The sequence below is a fragment of the Anser brachyrhynchus genome (assembly GCF_964034855.1).
Source record: "Anser brachyrhynchus genome assembly, chromosome: 21".
Lineage (NCBI taxonomy): Eukaryota > Metazoa > Chordata > Aves > Anseriformes > Anatidae > Anser > Anser brachyrhynchus.
This window is the reverse complement of record NC_137714.1, coordinates 8464741-8489185: the sequence shown is the minus strand read 5'-3', so window position 1 is coordinate 8489185 and position 24445 is coordinate 8464741. Positions and strand designations below refer to the sequence as shown.

At 39.1% G+C, this 24445-nt stretch overlaps 2 protein-coding genes across 6 annotated transcripts; one reads left to right on the top strand and one right to left on the bottom strand.

The window, feature by feature from the left end:
• Positions 1 to 804: 804 nt before the first annotated feature.
• On the bottom strand, positions 805 to 5124 carry DFFB (DNA fragmentation factor subunit beta). Of its 2 annotated transcripts, none has more exons than XM_080564645.1 (7): positions 4749 to 5124; positions 4321 to 4509; positions 3651 to 3730; positions 3328 to 3498; positions 2976 to 3076; positions 2488 to 2742; positions 805 to 2064 (listed from the first exon to the last, which is right to left on the bottom strand). In XM_080564645.1, the coding sequence occupies exons 1-6, from the start codon at positions 5107 to 5109 to the stop codon at positions 2526 to 2528; spliced, it is 1119 nt and encodes a 372-aa protein (XP_080420771.1). In that variant the 5' UTR covers positions 5110 to 5124; the 3' UTR covers positions 805 to 2064; positions 2488 to 2525. The 2 variants fall into 2 exon arrangements, with proteins under 2 accessions (XP_080420771.1, XP_080420772.1); XM_080564646.1 differs by having other exon boundaries at positions 805 to 2742; positions 4749 to 4875; positions 4944 to 5102.
• Positions 5095 to 24130, top strand: CEP104 (centrosomal protein 104). Of its 4 annotated transcripts, none has more exons than XM_080564632.1 (22): positions 5095 to 5184; positions 6010 to 6156; positions 6672 to 6845; positions 7162 to 7300; positions 8492 to 8557; positions 8932 to 9008; positions 9162 to 9330; positions 9546 to 9704; positions 10354 to 10602; positions 11432 to 11635; positions 12179 to 12346; positions 13512 to 13685; positions 14939 to 15115; positions 15410 to 15616; positions 16112 to 16228; positions 16634 to 16670; positions 17154 to 17235; positions 17848 to 17956; positions 18264 to 18402; positions 18883 to 18950; positions 20043 to 20133; positions 21392 to 24130. In XM_080564632.1, exons 2-22 carry the CDS (start codon positions 6122 to 6124, stop codon positions 21526 to 21528), a joined length of 2778 nt encoding a protein of 925 aa, XP_080420758.1. In that variant the 5' UTR covers positions 5095 to 5184; positions 6010 to 6121; the 3' UTR covers positions 21529 to 24130. The 4 variants fall into 4 exon arrangements, with proteins under 4 accessions (XP_080420758.1, XP_080420757.1, XP_080420756.1 ...); XM_080564631.1 differs by having other exon boundaries at positions 5101 to 5184; positions 6010 to 6136; positions 12179 to 12313; XM_080564630.1 differs by having other exon boundaries at positions 5101 to 5184; positions 6010 to 6136.
• Positions 24131 to 24445: the final 315 nt, after the last annotated feature.

The following is a 24445-nucleotide window of genomic DNA, read 5'->3' as shown; positions in this document are numbered from 1 at the left end:
TTTACAGGGAACATTTGGCCTATTCTCCTTCCTTTCTAAAAATTATCTTAGAACACAGTCCTTTTTAATTCTGCGATGTCTGCCATTATAGCTAGTAAAGCAACCAGCTAACACAGTTCAAAGAGGGACACCAGCCTCTGCTGTGTAAGTGATGTTGCACTGCATTATTTTCATCTGAAAAAAACAATTGAACCTTTAAAATGCAGTTCTGCTGGCAAAACTCAATGCATGTATGCCAACAGAAGTTCAGTGTTTTTAATCACTGGACGTTAAGTAACTTTGTATTGCTCCTCAGTTCTCTGAACAACCACCACATAGAATGAAGGTGACTGCATCCCTCTTCCATCAGATCAGCTTTAAGAGTTGCTCTTTTTAATAGTTTTGTAATGCAGCTTGTGCAGTATTTTCAGTTTACTTCCAAGGGTTATGAAGTTTTGTAAACAAATGCATTGATGGTGATAAAGGAAGAATAAAGTCCTCTCAGTGTAGGACTTTATCAATAGACCAATGAATATTGATTGCTAAGGAGATGTAGGTCAGTCCTCCAAATGTATTATTTCTGGCCTGCATTTTTAGAAAATAATGAGCAACCTCAGATGATTTCAGGAATTGCTAACTCATCCAATGTTTATGATAATACTTTGAAAGTGTGATTATGCAACAGGCTTCCAGATATTTATTGTTATAAATGTAGAAACTATTTCTAAAAATACAGAGAAAATATAGTCAGCAGATGGTTTAAATAAATATTAATTTCTACAGCTATAGCATGTTAAAACATTCAAAAATCATAAGCCAAACAAATTGTATATGCATGACATGTTAATTTATTCACATTCCCACTCCAGTTGATGCATTGTTTCTGTCAACGATAGTTCTTGGCTCATTTTTACTCTAATTCTGTAACACAGAAAAATCTTAATATTTTAATAGTGTGTTCATGGTTTTCAGCACAACTCCATCTTGAAGTTTTCCCAGCTTTCCTTAAATGACGTTATCTGTTGCCTTTTTTCTAGCCAATGGCTTCACATACAGACACTCATTTTAGTTTCACACAGTGCAAAATGGTGTTTTAGATGACATTGTTTCAGAATCCTTGCTGCGATTCCTTCACCAATGTCAGAACAGTACAGTGTGTGTTTTCATCTCTGTTAATTTGTGTGTATTCCGTAAGGTGATCAGGAAGGATCAATTCAATACATTGGTACTGGAAATCCTGTATTGAAAATGCACCTACTTACATTTCATGTTGAAATGTTTGGGAAGGGGATCACATTTTTTACTTCAAGTGGATTAATAATGTCTGTAGCAAAACTGCATTTCCAAGACCTAGAAATATAAGCTCTGGCTCACACAGCACTATCATCTTAATACAGTTCTGTCTAGACTAGCTGAATTTACCTGGGGAAGTAACAGAGCCACTTATAAGAAGAGGAATTAAAACAGAGCTCTTCCACAGAGGTAAGTGAAGTATGTCATTTACACAGCACCAAGTATCTACTGCTTCATTCATAAGCACCTTTCCCCATGCTAAATCTTTCTAGACCGCATTGGTCATGCTACATTATACCTTATTAACTACTCATGCACCTCTACCTCCACATACGCACACACAAAGATGGCAGTGATTTTTTTATTTAAAAAAATACTCATGTTGTTCCCATTGACGGGCCCTGAATGTTCAGTTGTGATCAGCCTGTATTTAAAAATAGAAAATGATCTATTTGGATTTTGTTACCTGAGAGGAAGGGAGCGTTTTACAGAAGCAACATTCTTGAAAGCGGCAAACATGATTATTATATAATAAAACTGCATGCATTACTTCAAGCAAGCTAAAGAGGCGAAGACTATTGAAAGGAGAGGGAAATCAAGGAGAGGGATGACAAAGAACAAAGGTGGCAAATGCAAAGATGCACCAGAGCCTTGCGATTCCTTCTAGAGGATCTGCATCTCTGCAGCAGTAAATGGAAGGGTCATGGATGAGTGCAGCTATTTTGCAACAGAAACGTCAGCAGCTCTGCTGCTGAATCACTTAGCACCTCTGAAATGACACAGGTTGTCTACCTGGAAAAGGCACAAAGCAAAACAATTACCTTCAAGTATTCTTTGTTTGGCCTAATGTTCATAAAAATTGTCTACTCAGATTAGTTTTTAAGAAGTATTTTGTGTAAGTTTCTGTTTACTGTAAGTTTTAGGCCTACGCTTATCATACCAAGAAGGAGATCATAAGGTATCATCAGTGTCAGCCCCTGGCCTCATTTTTACACAATACAGTTATGAGTCAGACTACCACACTGTCGTTTAAGGAACACTGGTAGTAAGTGAGAAGGTGGGAGAATCAGGAATCAGGCATGATCTGAACATATGCTTTTTGAGATTGCAATTGAATTAAGGTACTGGTGGTGATAAAGGAAGAAGTCCTTGCCAGAAGAGACTTGGTAGATAAGTTTTTAAGAAATAAGCTATTTAAAAATGCCACCATCTTACATGATTTTGTAAAAAGCAAGTCACTTTCGGAGACAGCACTATGAAATCTCGTGGGTTTGCTTCCTTTTTCTGTAAATTTTAGTCTTGTCACAGCTGAGATTATGACCCGTTTTCTTATGGCAAGCAATATGCACAAGTTTTAGATTATCTATGGTAAACAGTAGCTGATAGAAGTATTCCCAGTTCACTTCTCTTCCATCTCGTGTTTTGACAGCTTCTGCCAGTTCTGGGACAACAGTACGTTTCTTCTCTATTCTGTAAAATGCAAAAGAGAAAGCAACATTGCCAGCAAAACTCTCTCGTGATATTTCTTCATTTTCCTTTTAGGGCAAGTTAGATGTTGAATTCTTCATCATAACTAGGTTTGTTGTTTTTTTTTTCCTTGAAGAAATTAGTTTAGCAAATCCCATTTGCTTCACAAGTGCGCAATGCCTGAAAACAGGTCTGATGGTTTTCACCAGAGACACGTATAGACACATTATACCTACATGTGATCAAGATTCCAGGTACTGAAGAGGATTCTGCTTTCCCTGTTGCTGTAAGGGTTGATGGAATGCTTACATGGGCAGTCATCTCTGTCAAAAGGTCCCTGTAAGACAAAGTAGTTACAATGAGAGGCGAACTGTTCATCACGCCAGCTCGCTCCTAGCACAGGACTGTCACAGCTTCCACTTGCTGTGACCAGAGACAGATCATGCATGCTGTGATAACACCACCCTGCCAAACCTCGTATTTCTCTACGCAAACATCCAAATAACCGTCTCCTTCCCCTAACATCTAATGTTGTCACTGCAAGCCATGTTAGCACTGAGACTCTGCTTTAGTCAGGGCTGAACATACCTGACAGGAGAACCATCCCTCCATAGTGCACAGGCGGACTGCTTCCTCCTCTCTCCTGTCAAAGTAGCAGCCATTATATTTCGCAGATTTCAGTTTGCCTGACATCAGGTCAGTTATCCTTTTATATGCATCTCTTGCTGTAGGATGAACGTTTGAAATAAAATTATTAACCTAAAAAAAAAATAAAATTCCTTAGTGCTTGTAGCAGGCTGAGGCTCTTTTACAACCACTATGTTGGACTATAAATCATTTAATATATATGTAGTCACAGAATTACTTTTACTAGCAAGTTGAAAATAAGTTACCTCAACAGAAACTTTTACCTCTTTCATGTAGCTTCGTATTCTGCTCTCACAACTGTACCGCATATAGCTTGATTTGTTCTTAAAACGAGACTCTAGACCTAAAAAGAGTTAGATAAGAGAGTTGTAACTTAGTGCAATACTTTTAGTTCTCTGCATCTGCTTAGCTGGGTATTTATCCCTTCTTTTCACAAAATCAGTATGCACAGGTATTTTTTTCTTTCCATATTTATTTTACTGGTTCAAGGCTATCCTGCTGTCATGACTTAAAAGGACCATCTGTTTCGAGAACAGTAGTTGATGTTTTAGTTGTTAAATGTTTTTCATTAATGTGCACACATGGAACAATCAGAGACTGTGAGAAGGTGACTGAATGACCTGTGACAATGACCTGGAAACTGGAGAATGAACTCACAAAGTCTAAAGAAAGGTTGGCTGGCTGATGTATGCAAATTATCAATATGTTATCAGCAAGTCATTAAATGAAGCTAAATGTGCTCTATGAAATGTCAGTAGGGGGAAAAAGTTACTCGTATTTTAGAACTGTACTGGATAAAGCAATAGAGAGGGTTTTTTAAAGCCATTTCCTGATATAGAAATACGTACATACTTTAAAGAAACTTTAAAATCTTTCTGTTACTCCTCATGAACACCACTCCCGGGGGAGCTGGCTCCTTCCTGAGGCACCTACCTTCGAACCACTTGCTGTCCTCCTGCCTGTCCTCCGCCGAGATGTTCTCGTGGAGGTTGTGGATGAGGTCCGCCAGCAGCTTCTGCCTCCTGGGTGCCTGCTCGTCGGAGAGCAGCTTCTGTGCGGCCTCGACGATGGCGTCGCGCTGGCTGTGGAAGGCGGCCAGGAGCCGCTCCACGTCGCTGACACCTGCGGGGGACGAAGCGGGGACGGCTCAGGGAGATGCTGGTGTGGGCCCTTCACACACGCATAGAATGGTTTGGGCTGGAAGGGGCCTCAAGGATCACCAGATCCAACCACGGGCAGGGGTGCCACCACCACATCACGTTGCCCAGCCCCTCACCCAACCCAGCCTTGACGCCTCAGGGACGGCGCATCCCCAGCCTCTCCGTGCAGCCCGCCCCAGCGCACCCCCCCGGCCCACTCACAGCCCTGCCAGCTCTCCCCGGCGCCCAGCAGCACCAGCTCCGTCTGCGGCGGCAGCGTGCGGAAGAAGCCCTCGCTCAGCTCCGTGCCGTCCTCGTACAGGCACAGCCGGCTGCCTGCCAACGGAACCTGCCCCGCGGGCGGGTCAGGGGGGTGCCGGCAGCCCGGGGACCCTCTCCCCGGCTCCCGGCCGGCACCTGCAGCAGGCGGCAGCCCTTCCTCAGCAGCCCTCGCAGGCTGCCGGCCGCCACCCCGAACTTCTGCGCGCTGCCCGCCCGCCTCAGGCGGAACCCCCTCAGCGGCGCCTCCTCCGCCATTTTCCTGCCGCCCTCCCGCCCGCTCTCCCGCCGCCGCTGTGCGCATGCGCCCCGCGGGTTGGGGGGGGAGGGGGAGGCGTTGCCAAGGCGACGGGCGGCCCGGCCGCGCGGCCGCGCTCAGGTGAGGGGACGGGCCCGGCCCGGCCCGGCTGAGGGGGGACGGGGCATGGCGGGGGGCGGCCGGGCCGGGGGCCGCTGAGGGGCCCTGCCTGGGGCCCTGCCGGGTCTCTGTGTGGGGCTGGGGCTGCCCGCGGCCCGGCCAGGCCCCCCCCCAGCCGTTGTCGCAGTAGGCCTGCGGGACGCTGTCCTCCCCCCCTCTCACCAGGCCGGTTGGGGACGCGGAGGGAGGAAGGGAGGGGGAAAAATTAATTACTTAATTAATTACTTAATGTCGGCAAGGTCCTGGGGGTCAGCGGGGTCTGTCCTGCCCGTCAGGAGCCTGTCCTGCCCGTCAGGACCTTCCTTCTGCTGCTGTCCCTGTCAGCGGCCTGGGTGCATGCATAGTTGTGAAGCAGTGCTGGGCAGCTTTTGGCTGAATTCATTCTATTCCTTTCTATTGTCGTTATTTTATTATTTTCATCTTGGCTCAAACGCACTCCATACATCTGGCTGCGCACTGTTCTCCTCAGCCTGCCCAGAAGACCAAAGGGTTGCTCCTGGGCACATCAGAGCAAGTAGTTTCAAGTCTTGGACTAGTAGATTTAATTGAGTTTATAGTCAAATTGCTGCGCAAGTTAACCAATCGCTTACTATTAATAAAACACTCAGCATAAGAATATGCTGAGTGTGCTTTATGGTGCTAGTATTAAAGAAAAATTAGATTTATAGTCATCAGCTGCTGATTTGATGGACCACAAGATTGAATTCCTGGCCTGTAGTATTTCAGTGTTCCTTTATTGCCCTTCTAGGGATTTGCTTAAGTTTAAAACATCTTTGTTTTGTCTAGCTCACTTCTGCAGGATGCCACACAAGATCGGTTTTATAGTCGTTAGTTCATCAGGACACGAAGATGGCTTCAGTGCAAAAGAGCTGATGGTTCACGCACCAACAGTGAACGGATGGCGATCACCACGGTACTACCAGGGAGAGGAACGTGCGTTGTTCTAAAGCACTGAGTTTAAAAGGCACGGGAGGTGTAGCATGCATGTTCAGAGTAGTTTACCACATCCCAAAGCAAATCCATTATAAAACTAAAAAATCTTTAAGTTACTTTAACCTCATGGAATCCTTATCCTGGCTTTTAAAATAAAAAAAAAAAAAAAGACTTGGTTACCACCTGAAGACAGCATTACATTTAAAAAGAGACCTTTAAAAGAAAAAAAGGAGCTATTTTTGTTCTTGTCAGTCATCTTAGAATTTGCTTTGGCTTAGTGTTATAAGTACAGTCTTCTCAGCACATCTTCTTGAGGTATATGGGGCACTTTAACATACACATGCATGCAATAAAGAGAAGAGGAAAATTATTTTAACTCATTGAAACTCTGTTTTTACAGTATATGTAATGACAACAAACTGACAAACTTTGGAAAGTTTCATAATTAAATGTTATTCAAGTTGGAAGTGAAGTCCTCCTTTAAAAAGATGACTCAAAATTGTGTATGCTTTCAGACTCTGTCAGTATCCACAGGAAATTGTTCTGCAGTTCGTGGAAAGATGCCGAATACGAAAACTGCAGTTGCTTGCCCACCAATACATGATTTCAAGCAAAATCGAGTTCTACATCAGTGAAAGCTTACCTGAATACTTTGCTCCTTATCAGTCAGAGAGGTTTCACAGACTAGGGTAAGTCAAAAAGCTCTAAATTGTTGTATTACCTTAATCAGAAAGGCCTCAGAAGGAAATAAAACCCATAACGTGTTGCATGCAACATTGATACACAAAGCATACCATACTTCCTTGGGTCTGGAGGCTAAATAGGAGGCTCAGCTATAATTGGGGATAGAATTTTACTCCAGGTGTTCAAATCACACAAGTTACCTTTTGTCTTTAACAGAGCTCTTTCTGAAACACTTTAGCTTTAGAGTTCTCTCTCTTTATTTTATGCACATCTCTTTTTTTGTACATTTGGTCTGCTTACTTGGTACATTTTCCTTCTCAGTTATGTCCCTCTCTCAGACAATGAAAAGACTGGTTTCAAAGCACGAGAGTTAAAATCTGTTTATATGGATGCAGTTGGCCAGTACCTGAAGCTGATTTTCCATAAAAATTATGCCAATAAATACAACTTGTACAGTCAGGTAAGTTGAGTTAGTCCTTATTTTGTAAGCTAGATGAGGTTTCAGTAGCACAGAGCTGACACAGAAATCTGCTCCCTTAATTTCCAGAAGCTGAAAATGCTGTTTGAAAGCTCCTGGGTTTACTTATGTTCGTGATCAAATGCATGCAACTTATCTAGAACAAACAAGTGAAGTGCATGCTGTATGACTATCTTTCATTTTGAGTTTTAGCATGCAAAGCAGGTTCTGTGCTGAAGACAAAGTACTTCCTCTGAGAACAGGTTTGTGGTCGCTTCATACCTACTCTTAGTCTTTAGGGTCTGATGTGGCATTAAGCAAAGGTGTTGTACAGCCATCCAAATACAGAAAAAGTGAATATTGGCCTCTTAATTCTGTAGTGACTATTCACTTCCATCCCAGACAGCAAAAGGAAACAACTGATGGCTGGACAACGTGATCTATAGTTTTGGTAATAAATTTTTAATGAAGCATGAAGTGCGTTTAGCACTTCACTTAGTGCTTTTCTTTGCATGCGTACCACCCTGGAGATCACAGGTCCTAATTTGTTTGTCCACAACACTATAAAGAAGATTTTGCAGGAGATCTTACACAACAGTCCCAACTGAGCTAAAATATTGGCTAAAATATTTCCACTGCCTAAGGTATTTTGTAAGTGAAAACATGTTTAAGAAAAATGTTGTTACCAACTCATTGATGTCAAATTCATGTACGATGAAGAGTAACACACAATATGTGTGTCTATATGAAGAATATTTGGGAATCTTCATATAAAATAAAACGGGCATGTTTGACAACAGAAACGTGATCTGTGTTTTTTTCACAAAACAAGTAAACAAAACAACCTCAAAGCAGATCTTGTTTTTAACTTTCAGCAATCAAGTGGACAAACAATAATGTTAACATCCAAAGGTATTTTACCAAATGGTTGTTTTCAGATTAATTTTGTAGACAATATTGACATTACACATTTTCCTATATTTAAGTAAAAATAAGGAAAAGGGAGAGGTGATATGAATTTAAATAAATCACTACTTGATAATTTTCAGATGATGACACTTTTGAAGGAATATCAGCACAAACTATCTCCTGACTAATTGTGCATGTGTATTTAAGCATGCCATTTCAATTTTTTGTAAGATGAGGAAAAGTTAATGACCTTTTGCGTTTCCATCTTCTTTAAATCTATCCCAGGTTGCCCTAGTTGCTATAAATATCATTGGAGATCCAGCAGACTACAGTAATGACGGCAATAATAATGTAAGTGCAAAGCACCCCTGTCTTTTTACTGTTGCTGCGCATGTTCAGTTGCAGGGTTTCTGAGATAATGAATGCATTTTTCTTCTGGTAGTTTCATGGTTCAGCAGAGCTACCCTGTATTGATTTTTATCTTACTTTGAAGCAAGAAAGATCTCAGGAATTGAGCCTAACTTGTGGACGCAAAAAAAATAAAAGATAATTAATTGGAACATTTGCATTTTCAGCCTCGTAAAATTCTCATATTTCAATATGACCCAACACAGAAGTAGGAGGAGGTGCATAGCTTACATTGGTTGTTGTAAGTCAGAATTTCTGTCCTGAACATACATGTTGTTGACGAATATGTATTAAGATTTATTTCTTTCCCCACAAAGCCTTCCAGAGAAAAGCTGATAGACCACTACTTAGGAAGTAAATCAGATGATCCTGCCTTAGATGGAACATACCTCGGGTAAATATATTCTTTTGTATATACCCTGCCAAAACTTGTTGGTCTGAATTAGTGCTCAGTCTCTGTATTTTGTTGGTTCCCTGCTAGTGAAAACAGAAAACATACTCTCTGATCGGTCAGTTTGGATTTATTTTTTTCATTTTATATCTTCAGGAAACCTGATTTCATTTCGCCTCTGGATGATTTGGCTTTTGATATGTACCAGGATCCAGAAGTTGCTCAGATAATACGTAGACTAGATGAGAAAAAGCGTGAAGCTGTCCATCATGAACGCTACGATTATGCCAAGAAACTCAAACAAGCAATTGCAGACTTGCAAAAGGTATTGTTAAAAGATTGTTTATCTCTGAAGTCAAATGGTTCTCCAGTGATCCATCAGGAGCCCTAGCTTAATGTGGTATTGTAATTACTTCCAATATGTTGTAAAAATAGTAATTGTAAATTCAGACAACTTGATTTAATAATTTGGTAAGAAATACTATGTGTATGTATGTACAATAATGTGATTCCAAGCTACCTTGTTAAAATGTTTTCTAGGTAGGGGAACGACTTGGACGGTATGAAGTAGAGAAGCGCTATGCTGTAGAGAAAGAGGATTATGATCTTGCTAAAAAGAAAAAACAACAAATGGAAGCATACCGCCTGAAAGTGTATCAGCAACTGCAGCTCCACAACCTTATGGATGCTGAGCTTATGGTGAGTGCTGTTATTCCTGATTCAGGAACTCAGTCGCATGGGTATTGTAAATAGAAATGGCAGAGCAACCAAAATAAATTTAGAGAATAAGAGTCATTGCACAGATATTTTATGATAATTACATAAGGATTTTAAGCTTTCTCTTTGGATTGTGGATTTCCCTAACCAAAGAGTTGCACATCTCGTTTTATGAACATGCTTAGTTCTCCATAAATTACATTACGTTACAATGCTAAGGTCTAAAGCAAATGACATTAGATTGCTGAATGTTCTGCATTATTCCAGGGCTACCCAATGCCGATTCATAAAGTACTTTCTTCTTATTTTGAAGTATTTCTCATTGGGGGTATAATAGGCTTACGCTGCCATGATGAGTAACCATACAGAAAATGTCGTAAAATGTTTAAAATTTTCTGTTGTTCTCAAATGGAAACATTTATAATCTCTCCACACACGCATCCAACAGGGAATTATTTTCAAATTGTTTCATAAAGCTTCATCCAGTGGAAATAGTTGCACATCTGTGAGTAAGGTCTGATATTTATTAGAAAGCCCCAGAATCTTGTTTACTGTCAAAGCTGTAATGGTAACAACTTTGGTTTTAGTACATTGTTAGCCTTACTTTCAAATTGTCTTGTCTCCTTTTCAGATTCGAAAGCCAGCTGAATTGCCTTTGGAGCCTGTGATCTATGCTAACAATGCTCAGCACATAAAAGCTACAAATTCACCTTCTTGTGAGCAGATAGAACCACAAAAAGAAGAGCTTTGGAATGCAGAGTCTTTGCTAGAAGAAAAGGCAGTACAGCCTACTTCTCCTGAGCCCGTTTTTCCCCATCAGTCTTCTCCTCCCGCTGTGGCTCATCCCACAACTTCCAGGGAAGTGTTTCCCAAAGAAAACGTGAGTAATGTACCCCTGTTACCACAGAAATCTACCACAGCAAATGATCTTGCATTCAACCTTCCAAAACAACAGGGTCTGTTGTGGTTATCCTCATTGCTTGGACAGTATCTGAAACTGACTGTATTGCTGAGCAGTGCCAATCTGACAGTTGGTATTGGCTTTTCTCTCCTGAATTTCTTGGGAAGCTTGTTGCAAATGTTCACCGAGATTGAGGCAAAAAGGGGTTATACCTGATTTACAAACAAATGAATGAAAAATAGACATTAAATAAATATTCAGAGGTCACACGGCCAATTTAGGAGCAGGACAGGCAGCTGAATTCTGCCTGTTCCATTAGTGGCGTAATAAATCTCCTTCTTGGAGATCGTATTTTATCTACAGCAGGAAGCAAATTTATTGGAATGTGACTGTAAGGTAAGGAGCACAGTCTTTGCAAATCTAATGAAGAGTTGCTTTGACTTTAGTAGCAGTAATGTTCTCTCTTAATGGAATGTTGACATAAAATAATTTAACAAACAAATAAAGCTTTGAGACTTGCTGGCTTCCTACTGAGAGATGATTTCTTCTGTAGGTGTGTGCACTTCCACAAAAGGCATTTTGTGTGTGCTTTATGATATTCTGTATATAAGAAATAAGTACTGCTTACAAACACTGATTCCATTTCTTTGTGATGTTTTTACGGGAACCTCAACATCCATACTTAATCGTAAAGTGCTACTGCTTTGAGGGGAAAAAATGAATTGACTTGTGGCAAATGTGATTAACGATGAAACCACGTCACATCTAAGTTATTTCTAGAATGGGAGATTTTTATCTTGTCTGTTAGGTTGAATTTTTACCTTATGATGAGAGACCTCTTCCAGCTGTCCGTAAACATTCTGAGGAAGCAATTACATACCTTGAGCCAGAGATGACTGAAAGGGATATCAATAATACTCCAAGAAGTGGCATTACCGGGGAACCAGAACCGCTAACTGAGAAGGCACTGAGGGAGGCCAGCCCTGCTATTGAAGTTTTTGGAGAAGCCTTGGTAAAGAACAACAAAATAAGCATGTAGATTATTGTGACCTGTTTTGACTTGATTTGATTTCACTCAGTTAACAAAGACTCACTGATACGAATTTTACAATTCAAAGCTGTTACCTAAAATTCTGAAATTAAAAATGGGATATATGGATGTCTGTTTTCACCAGTGGTATGACAATGTAGCTTTTAGGATTGATTACTTGATAAGCTATTAAGCATATATTGTCTGGTTGTCAGCTTGAGGGGCACCCCCTGCCAGAATATCTATAACTTGCCACTGCGTATGGCCTTCTGTAAGGAGAGAAACCATTACTGTGTCTGAAGTGGTTCCTAGAGCCTGACCTGTTAATCCATTTTACTGTTCACTTCTCAAAAACTCGGCGCAGAAACACTACTTTTAATAAAAGGCAGATTCCTGTAGAAAATGCCTGGGGATTGGGTACTTAGGTTCATGTGCTCTTTTGAAGCCATTTCTGTATATGAATGTTGAATAAATATTGAAGTATCAGTACCGACCTTTTAAAAGATAATCTCGTTCTGTGTTCAGGTCTCAGGAGCATATTCCAAAACTTGGTCATATCGAGAAGATGCATTACTAGCTGTATATCAGAAGCTGATGGAAATGTCAGTGAGCACTCCAAAGGAGGATTTAAAGAACATGATGAGGGCTGCCATTTTTCTTGTAAGGAGAGCCATAAAAGACATAGTATCTTCAGTAAGTAGTGATATGTTTGATAAGAAAAGGTCCCTAGCCTGCAATTTGCTCCGTGTGTTACATCAGCTCTATCCCAGTGAAATCAGCAAGGACCCACACAGTGTTGTACCAGAATTACTCAGCAGCAAATCCCAAACTAGCAGAATAATTTTAAATACAAAAATGCTGTCACATGGTATGAAATGTATTTTTTCAAGTACAGCTATAATGGAACAAAAGTGTTAATGCTTTTGTTAACATTATATATTAACAAAATATATATTATATTAATATACTTTTTTAACGCTTGGAATGTAGGGAAATGCACGCATAGAAGAGGAGAGCAGCTATGTATTCCCCCTTTTAAATTGTGATTGCTGCAGACTAGATCCTGTACACTTCGTATCATTGAAAAAAGTAGCACAACTGAATTAACAAATGTAGTATGGAATAATTTTCATAGAATCTGTGTAAAGTACTATTCCTAACATTATGTATCTTTTCCAGAGACTGATAAGCAATTATTATTGCAGCAGTAAAGATGCTGAATATCTTTAAAACCATCAGTTTAAATAATGTACAATGCTCCAGTGAAGAACAGCAAAAATTGTAGAACTGTAGTTAAGATATTTTAAATAATTTTAAAAAGTAGTTTGTAAAACTACTATTAAATGAGTTTTAAAAAAGCAAACAAAAAAGTGGAATGTCAGCTTTTAGTTAGAATCAAGGATTTGTCAAAGTCTGGCATTCAACAGCGTGGAAAATAGCATCCTGGGCTGAGTAATGAGCTTGAGAAACAACTGCTGATGCAGTAAATACTGTGGTTGAGGTTTTTTTGCTTGTTTGTTTTTAAATGAAGTTGAAATACAGCAATGGAGCAACTTTTAGTTTCCAACTTTGGAGACTACAGTTAGCCTAAGGGGGGTCGAACAGGAAAAAAAAAAAAAAAAGAAAAAAAGAGCTATATTGCTGTTTATAAAATAAATTCTGAAGCCTTTCACCTATGTCCTAACAACATGCTTTCTGGAGGAGAGTTATCTGAAGTAGCTTCCATTAACAGTGATACCATAATTATAGATTTCTGTTGCTGCTGTTCTTAAGAACCACAGGAAAGACTTTACAGTATTCTTTGAAAACAGGGATATGTATGGTATTTTTGTTCAGTGTTTCTTTCTTTTTTATTTAGGTTTTTCAAGCTTCCCTGAAACTTTTAAAAATGATTATTACACAATATATACCAAAACATAAACTAGGAAAACAAGAAACTTTTCATTGTGTGGAAAAAACACTTCCAAGTTTGCTTTCTAGAACAGGAGACTCTTCATCCCGTCTTCGCCTTGTTGCTTCTAACTTTATTCAGGTTGGAGTTTTTCTTCAAATTGCAGTTTGTTTAGCATTAAGAACATCACAGAGGGAACAATTGGGTAACATCTAAGCTGACTTGCCTTCAAGTCCAGCGCTTGCTAGTGTGAAGGGTTGGGCCTCATATGGAAAATAAAGTGGTAGAACCAACTTAGGATCCTTCCAGTGTTTTTTCTAGCAGTGTATTGTTGCTTTGTTGTGGGGGATAGTGTGGGAAGATGCCTGCTATCTTGTAATCTGCTGCTGCAGATGCAAGAATGGTGTTGTTACTCTTGTATTCTCCTTATTAGTTACAAGTGATCTAAAGAGATAAGAACAAGAAAGTACCGACATTCTTCTCAGACTTCTCTGTTGCAATTTGGTTGTGTTTTTCACTGAATGTAAAAGCCAATCTGTTGCCAAAATATTTGGTACGTGGTTGTTAAAGAACCTCTTGCATTTAAGTATGAGTTTTATAGAGTCACTTAAACATAAATTCATTAGCAAACGGGGCATTACATTGAAATATGTGGTATTGAAGTATGTGATTGTATTAGATAGTTGAAATAGATGATGTAAAAGTCAACTTAAGCATTTTTTTATGTTTTTGCTGTTTTAAAAGACATGGTCCATTCCATGTTAAATGTTGGCAAAGAGTAGTTGTAAGTAGCTGCCAGAGGATTACAGACTCTATTTTCCAGTAAAACTTAGTAATTCTGTGTGAAAATGTGATAATTCAGTCCCAAGAGGGCAGTAGGTGAGTCAGCGGCTCTGGGTTATTTATCCTTGCTTGCATCCATACAAAGAGGGAAAAAGTGTTTTCTTTTCACTGGGGATGTAACTAAAATTTCAACAAGGTCATTGTATGAAATGCTCTAGCGTGTCACTGAAACCCCAGAAATGACTGATTACTTTATTCCTACTGTTTGGATTCTTTGCAATGGATTTGTAATTGAATATTTGAGAGAAAATGAGAAATGGTTACAAATGTATTTTCATAGACTGGAGGTAGCCTGAAGAGAAGAAAGATGCGAGGTGTTTTGTATCACTGCTACTACAGGATGCACTGCCCTAATAAGCAGTTCCCTAGAGAAGGTACCAAATAGAAATTCTCTCTCCTAAAATAACAAATAGGCAGCCACTTTTTATGGAAGTCTTATTTCATTTTACTGAACTTTTTATAAGTAACTTAAAATAACTCTGCTTTGCAAAGATGGTTCATTTCCGTATTTAGTATTCCTACATGCACACTGACTCTCTGTTTGCTTATAGGAAATGGCATTGTGTAGTGAAGTTAAACCTCTTCAGATTGTTCCAGTTCATTTGGTTCAACCATTAAAACCGAATTCCCCAACACATCTGGCAATGAGTCAAGTGGAATTAGTGGAATGCCTCTTGAAAGATATGGGAACTGAAAACTCTGGGTTTACCATCAGCAACGTCATGAAGGTAGGAGTCTGAATTTACAGCACTTTCAGTTCTTTTCTGTTTCTGTTGGATTTGTGTTTGTTTGTCTGTTTTGGAGTGCTTGGTGAATTATTAAAGAGAATTTATGAGCCTCTTGGAGGTGGTACCACACAGTCTTGTGAGGAAGCACAATGCTAATATGGGGGAAAAAATAATCACCAGGTCAAAAATTGTTTGGAAAAAAATTTCTGTATGAAGATTTCTGCCACTGCAGTATAGCTGTCTTAAACTAGTAAACAAGGCCTTTTTTTTTTCTTTTTTTTTTTTTCTTTTCAGTTTGCAACAGGAGCTTTGGAACACAGAGTTTATGAAGTTCGTGATGTAGCTTTGCGGATTATCTTCGATATGTATAGGAAGCACAAAGCTGCCATACTGGAATATCTTCCTCCTGATGATGCAAGCATTCGCAAGACTGTTCTCTATAAAACACTCTTTGATGGATTTACTAAAATAGATGGGAAACTTTCTGAAGCTGAAATCAGGGTACGTAATAAGAACGTAGAAGATACTTGGCTACTTCAAACATTGCATGCAACTGAGCAATGTACCAATTTCATAGATATGTTAGACATTGAATGACACGTAGGAGAGCATCTAAAAGCATTGTTAGCGTTACTTAGTATAAAAAGCAGGTGTTTAGTTTATTACGTATTTTCACTCTTACAAATATAGTCTACAAAGAATAGAGAGATGGTCCTTCTGAAATAATACACAATCATTTTGGAAAAATCACATTTAGTTTTCTGTGTTGGCTGGCCTTGAAAACAGTAAGCACAGAGAAAATTCCGTGTGTTCCTTTCAGGATAGTGCAGAGGAATAGAACTTGGGTGGAGGTGTTGCTCCAGTCATTTAACCAACCAGGCTATTTCTTCTGCTGCATTGACCATTTGTTCTACGCTGATATTTTATGTTTTGTAGTCTCTCCTTTATGACAGATGGTTCAAAAACTTTTGTGACTGAAAGAGTATTTCTTGACAGGCACAGAAAAAGGCAGCAACAGAAGAAGCAGAGAAACAGAAGAAGGAAGAAATAAAAGTTCTACAAGATCAGCTGGCAGCTCTAAAGGAGATACAAGCAGAAGTTCAAGCTGGAAAGGTCAGGGTGTTTTGGGTTTGATTTTGGTGTATGTTTTTCCAATCCGTTTTTGTTCCTCAAGTATCCTGGGCTTGGATAGTTTGCCATGAGACAACAGTAATGTCAATTTTAAGAGGGGCAAGGGGATGCGGAAGTAGACAGGAGAGAGACTCCATGACGTGCATTAAGAGACTGATTTTCATCCTTAGCAGTCTAGTTTAATTTTGGGGTTTGTTTTTCCTAATGTAGTCTAAAATTTGGATCCCTCCAATTTTAGAACCTGAGGCATGAATGTTGTAAACTGCTGGCTCTACTTCTTAAGCTTTAGTTCTAGAGAAAATCAGGATACAGTCTATTATTTCTCTCTGTGGTTAGCATCACAGTCATTAAGGACATTTGTGACTAAAAAATGTCTTTGTTCAATAGGAAAAAGAGTCTGATTTTCAGAAGCCAAAGGATCAAGGTAGGTAATTTCAAGTAATATTATGAAAGGTAGAGAAATTTCTAGATGTTTTTGAAACAGTGTGCTACTGAATCTTCTCAGTTAAAAATATGCCTGAATGCTTTGGACTAGCTGAGTCTCGGCCTACTATAGTGATAACAATTAAGTTAATGAAAGAAAATTTACTATCAATGAGCCAGTTAATTTCTAGTAAGAAACAGGGATGACTTGGTTTGCAACCATTTTAGATTTCTCCCTGACTTGAAGTAGATCATCTACTGCATTAAAAAATAATCACCAAAATATGTTGTTATTGTAGATCTCTAAAGCCATTGTTTCACAACTGCCGTATAGGTATGTTGTCCTTCTGTGCTTGTTTACCAGCGTGGCAGTGTTATTCTTCTAGTAGGTGCCTTGCTTTTGAGATCTGGAGAAGGAGTGTTCTGTGCATGCACAAAAACTAATTAAAATGTGATCTTGGTTTTAATAGTTTTCTTTTTACAGGGTACCCAGTAAACAGAAGTCCACAGTCTGCAGCAGCAGAGATTCCAGATGATCATTCCTCTGTTGCAAATTACTTGGATAAGTAAGTTAGATGAGCAGCTGCTAATTGCCTCAAGTACTGTGTATAACCTGCTAATAACAATAACATTTCTCTAGTAGATAAAGCTTCAACATTTAAACAATGAAAAAGAAAATCTCTTCTAATAGATATGGAATTATTACCAAGCAATCCTAGGTGTTGATTTTTAATTGCTTGGATGGCACAACCTTGAACTTGTTTTCTGAGTAGCTGCTTGTGGGATGAAAAATTGCCACAGTTTAACGTTCCGCTACCAGTATAAAATAAGGCAAAGACATATTGCAAGTTTTTATCTGTATTGTAGGAGAAGGGCATAGAGGAAGCATCTGAAAATTCTGGAGTCGTGAAAGCCAGTTAACTGAGCTTATCTCAGTGATTCTGTGGAATTGTCTTTCTATATGAACAAATGCTTTTAAATTTTATTTACCATAAATTATATAGTGGTATGTGTTCCTGTCCTATCCTAAGGTCAGCACTACACAGGGAAAATAAGGCCTATCAAAATGTTAGCTATTTTTCAGAATAATTTCTAAGAGAAGTGGGGATCATCCATTTCAGTATATAGTGTTACTGATACTGTTGTGATATATGTCTGTTTTTTTTTTTCCTCCCCAGCTTATGCATTTTTTGTGGTGAAAGGGATGAATCCTTCACAGACGAAGGACTGGATCTCCATTACTGGAAACATTGTCCTATGTTAACCAGATGTGAGCACTGCAGACAGGTCAGACATAAACTTTCCAGAGCGACTACGTGTCGTTAACTTTTTATTCTGCTTTTAAGGTGGTATAAAACATATAACACTAAGGTAGATGAATTCTCAACACAATTGTGTGATCTTGGATAGTGCTTTTAGAACAGAACAGCCTTATAAATTGTATCAACAACTGGACTAAAATTTCACTTTTTTGTGTGTCACTTTGAAAAGTGATATTTAACTTCCACAAATCGTATGAGCAGCTTTTTTAAATACTGTTCTTATTTACTCACTACAGTACAAATCTTCTTGTGTACCTCTTGCTCTGTTGCAGGTGGTGGAAATAGCAAGCCTGACGGAGCACTTGTTGACTGAGTGTGATAAAAAGGATAGCTTTGGGAAATGTCAGCGATGCAGTGAGGCCCTTCCAAAGGATGAGTTGCCCAAACATATTAAGAGCAAGATTTGCAATGGTGAGTGATTTCAAACAGGAAGGTTGAACTTTAAAAAGTAAAGTCTGTCAGACTTTCAAGTACGGTATATTTTTGGAAAGTCAAACCACTTCTATTTAGGTACTGCACTATGGATTTAGAATTTTAATAAATCTTCAGGAGAGAACATTTTTAGAATAAATCCCCGTGTTTTTCATTGCTTGAACTGCTTTCCTTCCATCAATGCATGTGGGGAGGATGAGTGAGAACAGAAAAGAAAGCCTGCGTCACATCCTTGTAAATTAAGGCCCATACACTTCTGTGATAACTGTCCATCATTCCTTTTGATCTTGTTATATAGCTGATGATTAAACATGGAACTTCTTTGGGAGCAATTAATGATAATAGAGGAGGAGCTGGTTTAGTCATAGGGCAGCCTTACGCTCTTTGTTGTGCAGATCCTCCTTGTATATTTGAAATCAGCTTGTCTTTGCCATTGCACTATTTTTCTAATCCTTTCAGCTGCCAAACCAGAACAAGTGGCAAACCATTGCCCGCTGTGCCATGACAACTTTTCTCCTGGAGAGGAGGTAAGGACTGCCTTCCAGACTGGTCTGATTTTGTTACACCGTGGGGATTTAACGTGCTCCCTTATAACACTGGCTCAAAAGTAAAGAGTTAAGAAATTGCCTGGATTATTGCTGGGGTCTGTAATGGCTACCTCATACTCTGGGTACTGTATTTGAAACTGGGTCTTCTACTGTCCCAGGTGTATATGGGAGCCACAGGGCTACAAGCCCTTTTTCCTCCTCTATAGGCAACTGTACACTTCACAGCTTTTCCAATTCCCAACTACTACCAGGCTCTGTGTGTTCATTTACCACCCCTAATATTCCGAGTGGAATTATGCAGCTTAAAGTACTGCAGCGGGACTGAGCACATCCAACAGGGCATTCAGGATTAAGATGCTGTTGATATGGGTATCACAAAAAATTGACACGAGGGAAGTAAGCAAGACTGGCTATGATTGGCGAGATAGTTGAGATGGCCTCTCTCTACTTCCTCCATATCGTTTCCTTTAACAGCGTAATGCTGTGAAATCTCAGCTCTAAAATGTGCTTCCAGCAACGGAAAATAATTATTGATAATCTATCAAAAGTTAGTAGTTCAGAAAACATTTAACATATCTGTTCTGTCCTTTATGTGAATCATCTAACACTCGAAACAGCAACTTTATTTTGAGTGTTAGTTCCAGTTAAATGTCAGTGTGATACATAATCTGTGTCGTTTTCCTCCTTCCAGCAAGGTATGACCATTGAGTAGTGCTTCTATTCTCAAAAATAATTTTTTTTCCTAAATCTTTCTGGCTTTGCCCAGAGTGGGGAGCCCAGAAAATACTGTAACCAAGCCTGGAATGTCAGTTGAGAAATGCATGTAGTGTTTGAATTTGGGGAGTGTATAATTTTTTCTTACTTCTGCTCAAATTCTTCTCTAGATTGAAGGGGCTCTCATGTTTTCTAGTAATAGCAGCTCATATTCTTTTTATTCACTGAATGCTTTATCTATTACCATATCATTTTTCCCATGTTTAAGAAAAAATGTATGTGCATACAATGCGACTAGATAAAAGACTGGGTAATTTTGCTGGGTTTGTAATATCACTTCTTTTTAATTGATTTTAGGCCTGGAAGTCTCACCTAATGGGCAAAGATGGCTGTAAAATGAATCTACGGAGATTATCCACAATAAATAAAACTCTTCTGGTGCAGCCTGGTAAGAGTTTTTTTTGGGGGGGAAGGGGGATTATGATTATGCTTTCTTACTATGTTGCTTACTTTCTTACTATGTTGCTTATAAAAAGTATTTCACCCTTGAAAGCAATCTGGCTTTTTTTAACATGCTTTTTGTGTTTGTGTAACGTCAGTGATATTTCTTATGCTGTTACAGACTACAGTACACTTAGGAAGCAAGTTCTCAAAATCATTCAGTAACAATAACTTCAATAACAATAATTTAAAGGTCAATTGATAGAGGAAGCTGGCATTTCTGGTAATTTTATTATTTCAGTCTTCTTTCTACTTAATAGCATGGCCGTGGATAGAACAATCAGCAATGATGCTAACCAGCTACCATTCCAGAAAGCCCCTGAACACTGACATGGTGAATTGAGAGCCTGTTTTGTCTTTTAATGTCCCATCAGAGAATGCTAATCTAATCCTACCCACAAGATGAATTGAATAGTTAGTGCTGTATACTGTTTTTTCCTTTTCAGCTTGCAGCCTGGAACTGGGCTGAATTTATGACTGTGCGGTTTCTTCACCAGCAAAGCAAAACTGATGCTCGTCAGATATTTTTTTTTTAAAGTTGTCTTTGTTTATTTAGTACATGCAAAATCCTCTTATTGCATGAACACAGAAAATAAGTAAAAAAGCTATTTTCACTGCTTGCAGCACCAAAACTGTTTTGGGCAGGTATCATCCAAAGTTTTCCTCCCTTCAGGCTATTTTCAGGGTTTAATCCATTGCATGTTCAGGCCGTCACTAGAGTTAACCTTCTCTGTCTGAATTTTGCTTTGCTCCTATCTTCATTTCACAACTGCTCCCAAATTCCTGGAAAGAACTGTTAAATTGTCTCTCAGCTGTTGTAAGTGAGTGCAGTTTGCCACCTACAGTCATGTCTTTCTGTCTTCAGCCTTGCTGTTGCTACTCACTGATGAGAAGGCTAGTTAGTTTGCTGCTTTTTAGAATTTGAAGATGTCAGAAGGAACTTAAATCCTGCCTCAATAAAACTAAAACTTGAGAGCAATTTCCTAGAGATAGGAACTTTGAGCATTTAGTCCTACCGCTTTTGGTATGAGATGCACCTTGACACACTGAGAGGGTAAGGATTCTTGGACTGGACGCCTGCCAACTTTTAGTTACTGATATTACTTGTTCAGACTTAATGTTTCTTGAGAATCAAAATGGTAAATAAAATTCAAGGCTCAGACTAGACGTGCTTGCAAATAATGATCTGTATGATCTCTTCACAGGCAAAATAGGTGGCCACTATTTAAGGAAACCAGATCCTTCAGGAGCAAAAGCTCGACCTCCCTCTATAGGAAGCAAGATCCCAACTCCAAGAGGGGGCCCAAATAAAGGCACTGGCAAAACATACTCAAAGCGATGACAGGACAAGTATGGTATTCTTTGTCGTAATAACTGGGCATGTAGTTATTAATAGTTGTTTAAAATCGTGGGCAGCGTATCATCTTTTTCATTTGACTACCCAAAGTTGTTTATCAGCCTTGAGCAGTACTTGCCTCGTCTGAGAACTGCAATCCGTAACTTCTTTGGTAGCTGTCCGTGCAGCACTGTGGTTTTGTCCTAGAAATGTGCTTGTTAGAAATAGGCACGTGTTCTGGGACAGACCTATCCTGCCTCATTCCCTGCATGGCACAAGGAAGGCTCTGCATCGGTCAATGACTCGTTCCTCACATTTAAAAAAAATAACAAAAAAAAAATCTAAATAGGATAGAATTAATGTGGAGCAAAATCAGCACCAGAGCTGTGCCCTAGCTAGTGGATTAGTCTCAGGCTGTGGTTCTAACAGTCTGGTTTTGAGATCCACTAGGGAATTTCCTTAAGATCCAAAAGCCACTGATTTCTGGTTTTTTTTTTTTTGGTTTTTTTTTTGGAGAACAGCAAGAAAGTTACCAAGCAGAAATTGTACTAGGCTTTCAGGACAGAGCTGAAAAGAAATTTTCTTTTGAGCTAAGTCTAACGCTTGTTTAACATTATACATTCTGTAAGTTTGGGAAATAATACTTATATTTACCACTTGGTCACTTCAGTGTAAAAATTGCAGCATATATTGCTAATAGTTTGCTGCCAAAATTAACTTTATAATGTGCTGAAAGAACTAGCTTCAATTTTTGTTTGTCGTCCCATCAGATGCTGGCGGTAGACAAATAGGTTGTGAGTTTACACTGTGTGTACTGGCTGGATTAGGAGATAGGTCTCGTGAATGTATTTTTGCACTACATCAGTGCATTTACAGAGATTTCGTCATAATTAAACTTGAGGAAATACCAATGAAAAATGAATATATAGTGAGCAAAATAGACTTGTGGCAGTTGCCCAGGTTCCTTGGTGGGATGGAGTTAGTATCTTACTGTAGCAGACGAATGAGGATATTGCTGTGTATTTGGCATAAGGTGAAATGAAAAATGCACGCACTAATTTGAAAGATAACTTCACTCTCCTTAGGAATACCAGAGCCTGTAATTTTTTGAGTTCAAGCATGTTAATAATGTCCAGTGAATGGATCTCTCTCCTTGGGTCAGCCCAGGCTCCAGGAGTAACACAACCCATGCATGGCTGAGAATCGGTTTCGCTGCTGACGCCTGGCCTTTACATACATTTCACGTTTAGAATCTTAAAGCCAGTAGCACGGTACCCAGAGTGCTACTCGACACCAAGAATTAGCACCAAATAAAAAAGCTGAAGGGCTGGCTGGGTGTTGCTGCATGACATGCCGTTACGTAGGCAGTAACATGAAATAGCTATGCCGTGCTGCCTCGCTGTGCACTAAGTGCCTTATTAGTCCGCTCGACAAGAGGATTAAGCTAAACTGCAAGAATCCCATTTGGTATATAAGAAGCGTGTGTACCTATGGAGCTACTGTAAAATTAAAGTCGTGCTTTAAAATCTCATACAGTTAATACTGAGATATTTACCTAAGAGCTGACCCCTTAAAAAAAAAAAAAAAAAAAAAAAAAAGACTGAAAAGCTTGAATTAGTAAATTTAGTCCTTTTTTTCTGCTTTAATGTATGTCCTCTCAGCTCCCTTCTAAATGCAGCTCTAATATGGAGTTTCTCTAATTAGATCTGTTAGATCAGCATGTGACTGTTTAATAGCTCCAAAGAGAACAAATTATATTAAGGCACAATGTATGAAGCCTTGGACCTAAAGCAACACCCCTAGCACTTCTACTGGTAGCGTTTAGGCAACCGCTTTCCAGGATAGAATTAATTGCTCCCGTGTTGATGGCCACCACAGGTACAGGAATGAGTGATCACGGTAATATAAGCGGGAGGTCTGGGGGTCGTGCTGTTTGCTATCACGGAGTGAATTTGCGGTGTTGCTTTGTACATATATAACACTGATTTTATAATATACAGGTTTTATAGTTTGCGTGCAGCCTATCTACAAGCTCGTGATTTTTACAGGTAGATCAGTGCACTTATATTTTCAAAGTCTTTATATAAATTTTCTTTATTCCTAATATATATTAATAAATATGCAACCACAATGAATATATATATTTATATATGTATGTATATTTACTTCTACTTTAGTGACACAGGTTCCTACTTTAGAACCTTATTCCTTATGCAAGCAAAGTAACCATTGATTTTGCTCAGAGATGAGGCTGTGCAATGGACTGCAGGCTCATGAGCTCTTGCCCAGAGCATTTTCTTTCCTTTTGGAAGCAAAGCTGTGAGCTTTCCCTTGTGCAAGTTCAATGAATAATAATAAAAAAAACTGTTTGCAAAGGTCCTCCATATTTTCTGCGCTGGCCAATACAGTGCATACTTTAAATTGGTAAATGTAGCTCTCCATTGCTCCTCAAGCATGGCTTTTAAACCCAGTCAAACAAAACGTAATTAAAATACTTAATCAGTTATCCTGTATGTAGCAGGATGTGTCCTTTTATTTGGTAATATTATGTACCAACCTTTCTAAACGTGTTTTTAAAAATAAATAAATAAATGGCTTGATTTAAACAAAGTTTAAAAAGCTGTTCACTGGAGTGAGGGTGGTGTTCTGCTGGCTGATCTGTGGAATTTTTTTTCAAACCTGGAATAGCTTTCTAGCAACATCTTAAAGGAATCTGTTATTAAGTATTTTATAGTGTGTAACATTTGGTGAGAGTGGAAAGTAGCTTTAGACTACTTTACACCCCCAAAGTAAGGTATAAAGAGAATATTAACTACTCAACTGTAAGAATGAGAAATACTTTGAAGTGAGAAAATGGAAGCAGTTTTAAGACTTGAAAGGACCTCTTTTGGGCAAAGTAGTGCCCTTTGTGTCATTTTTAAGG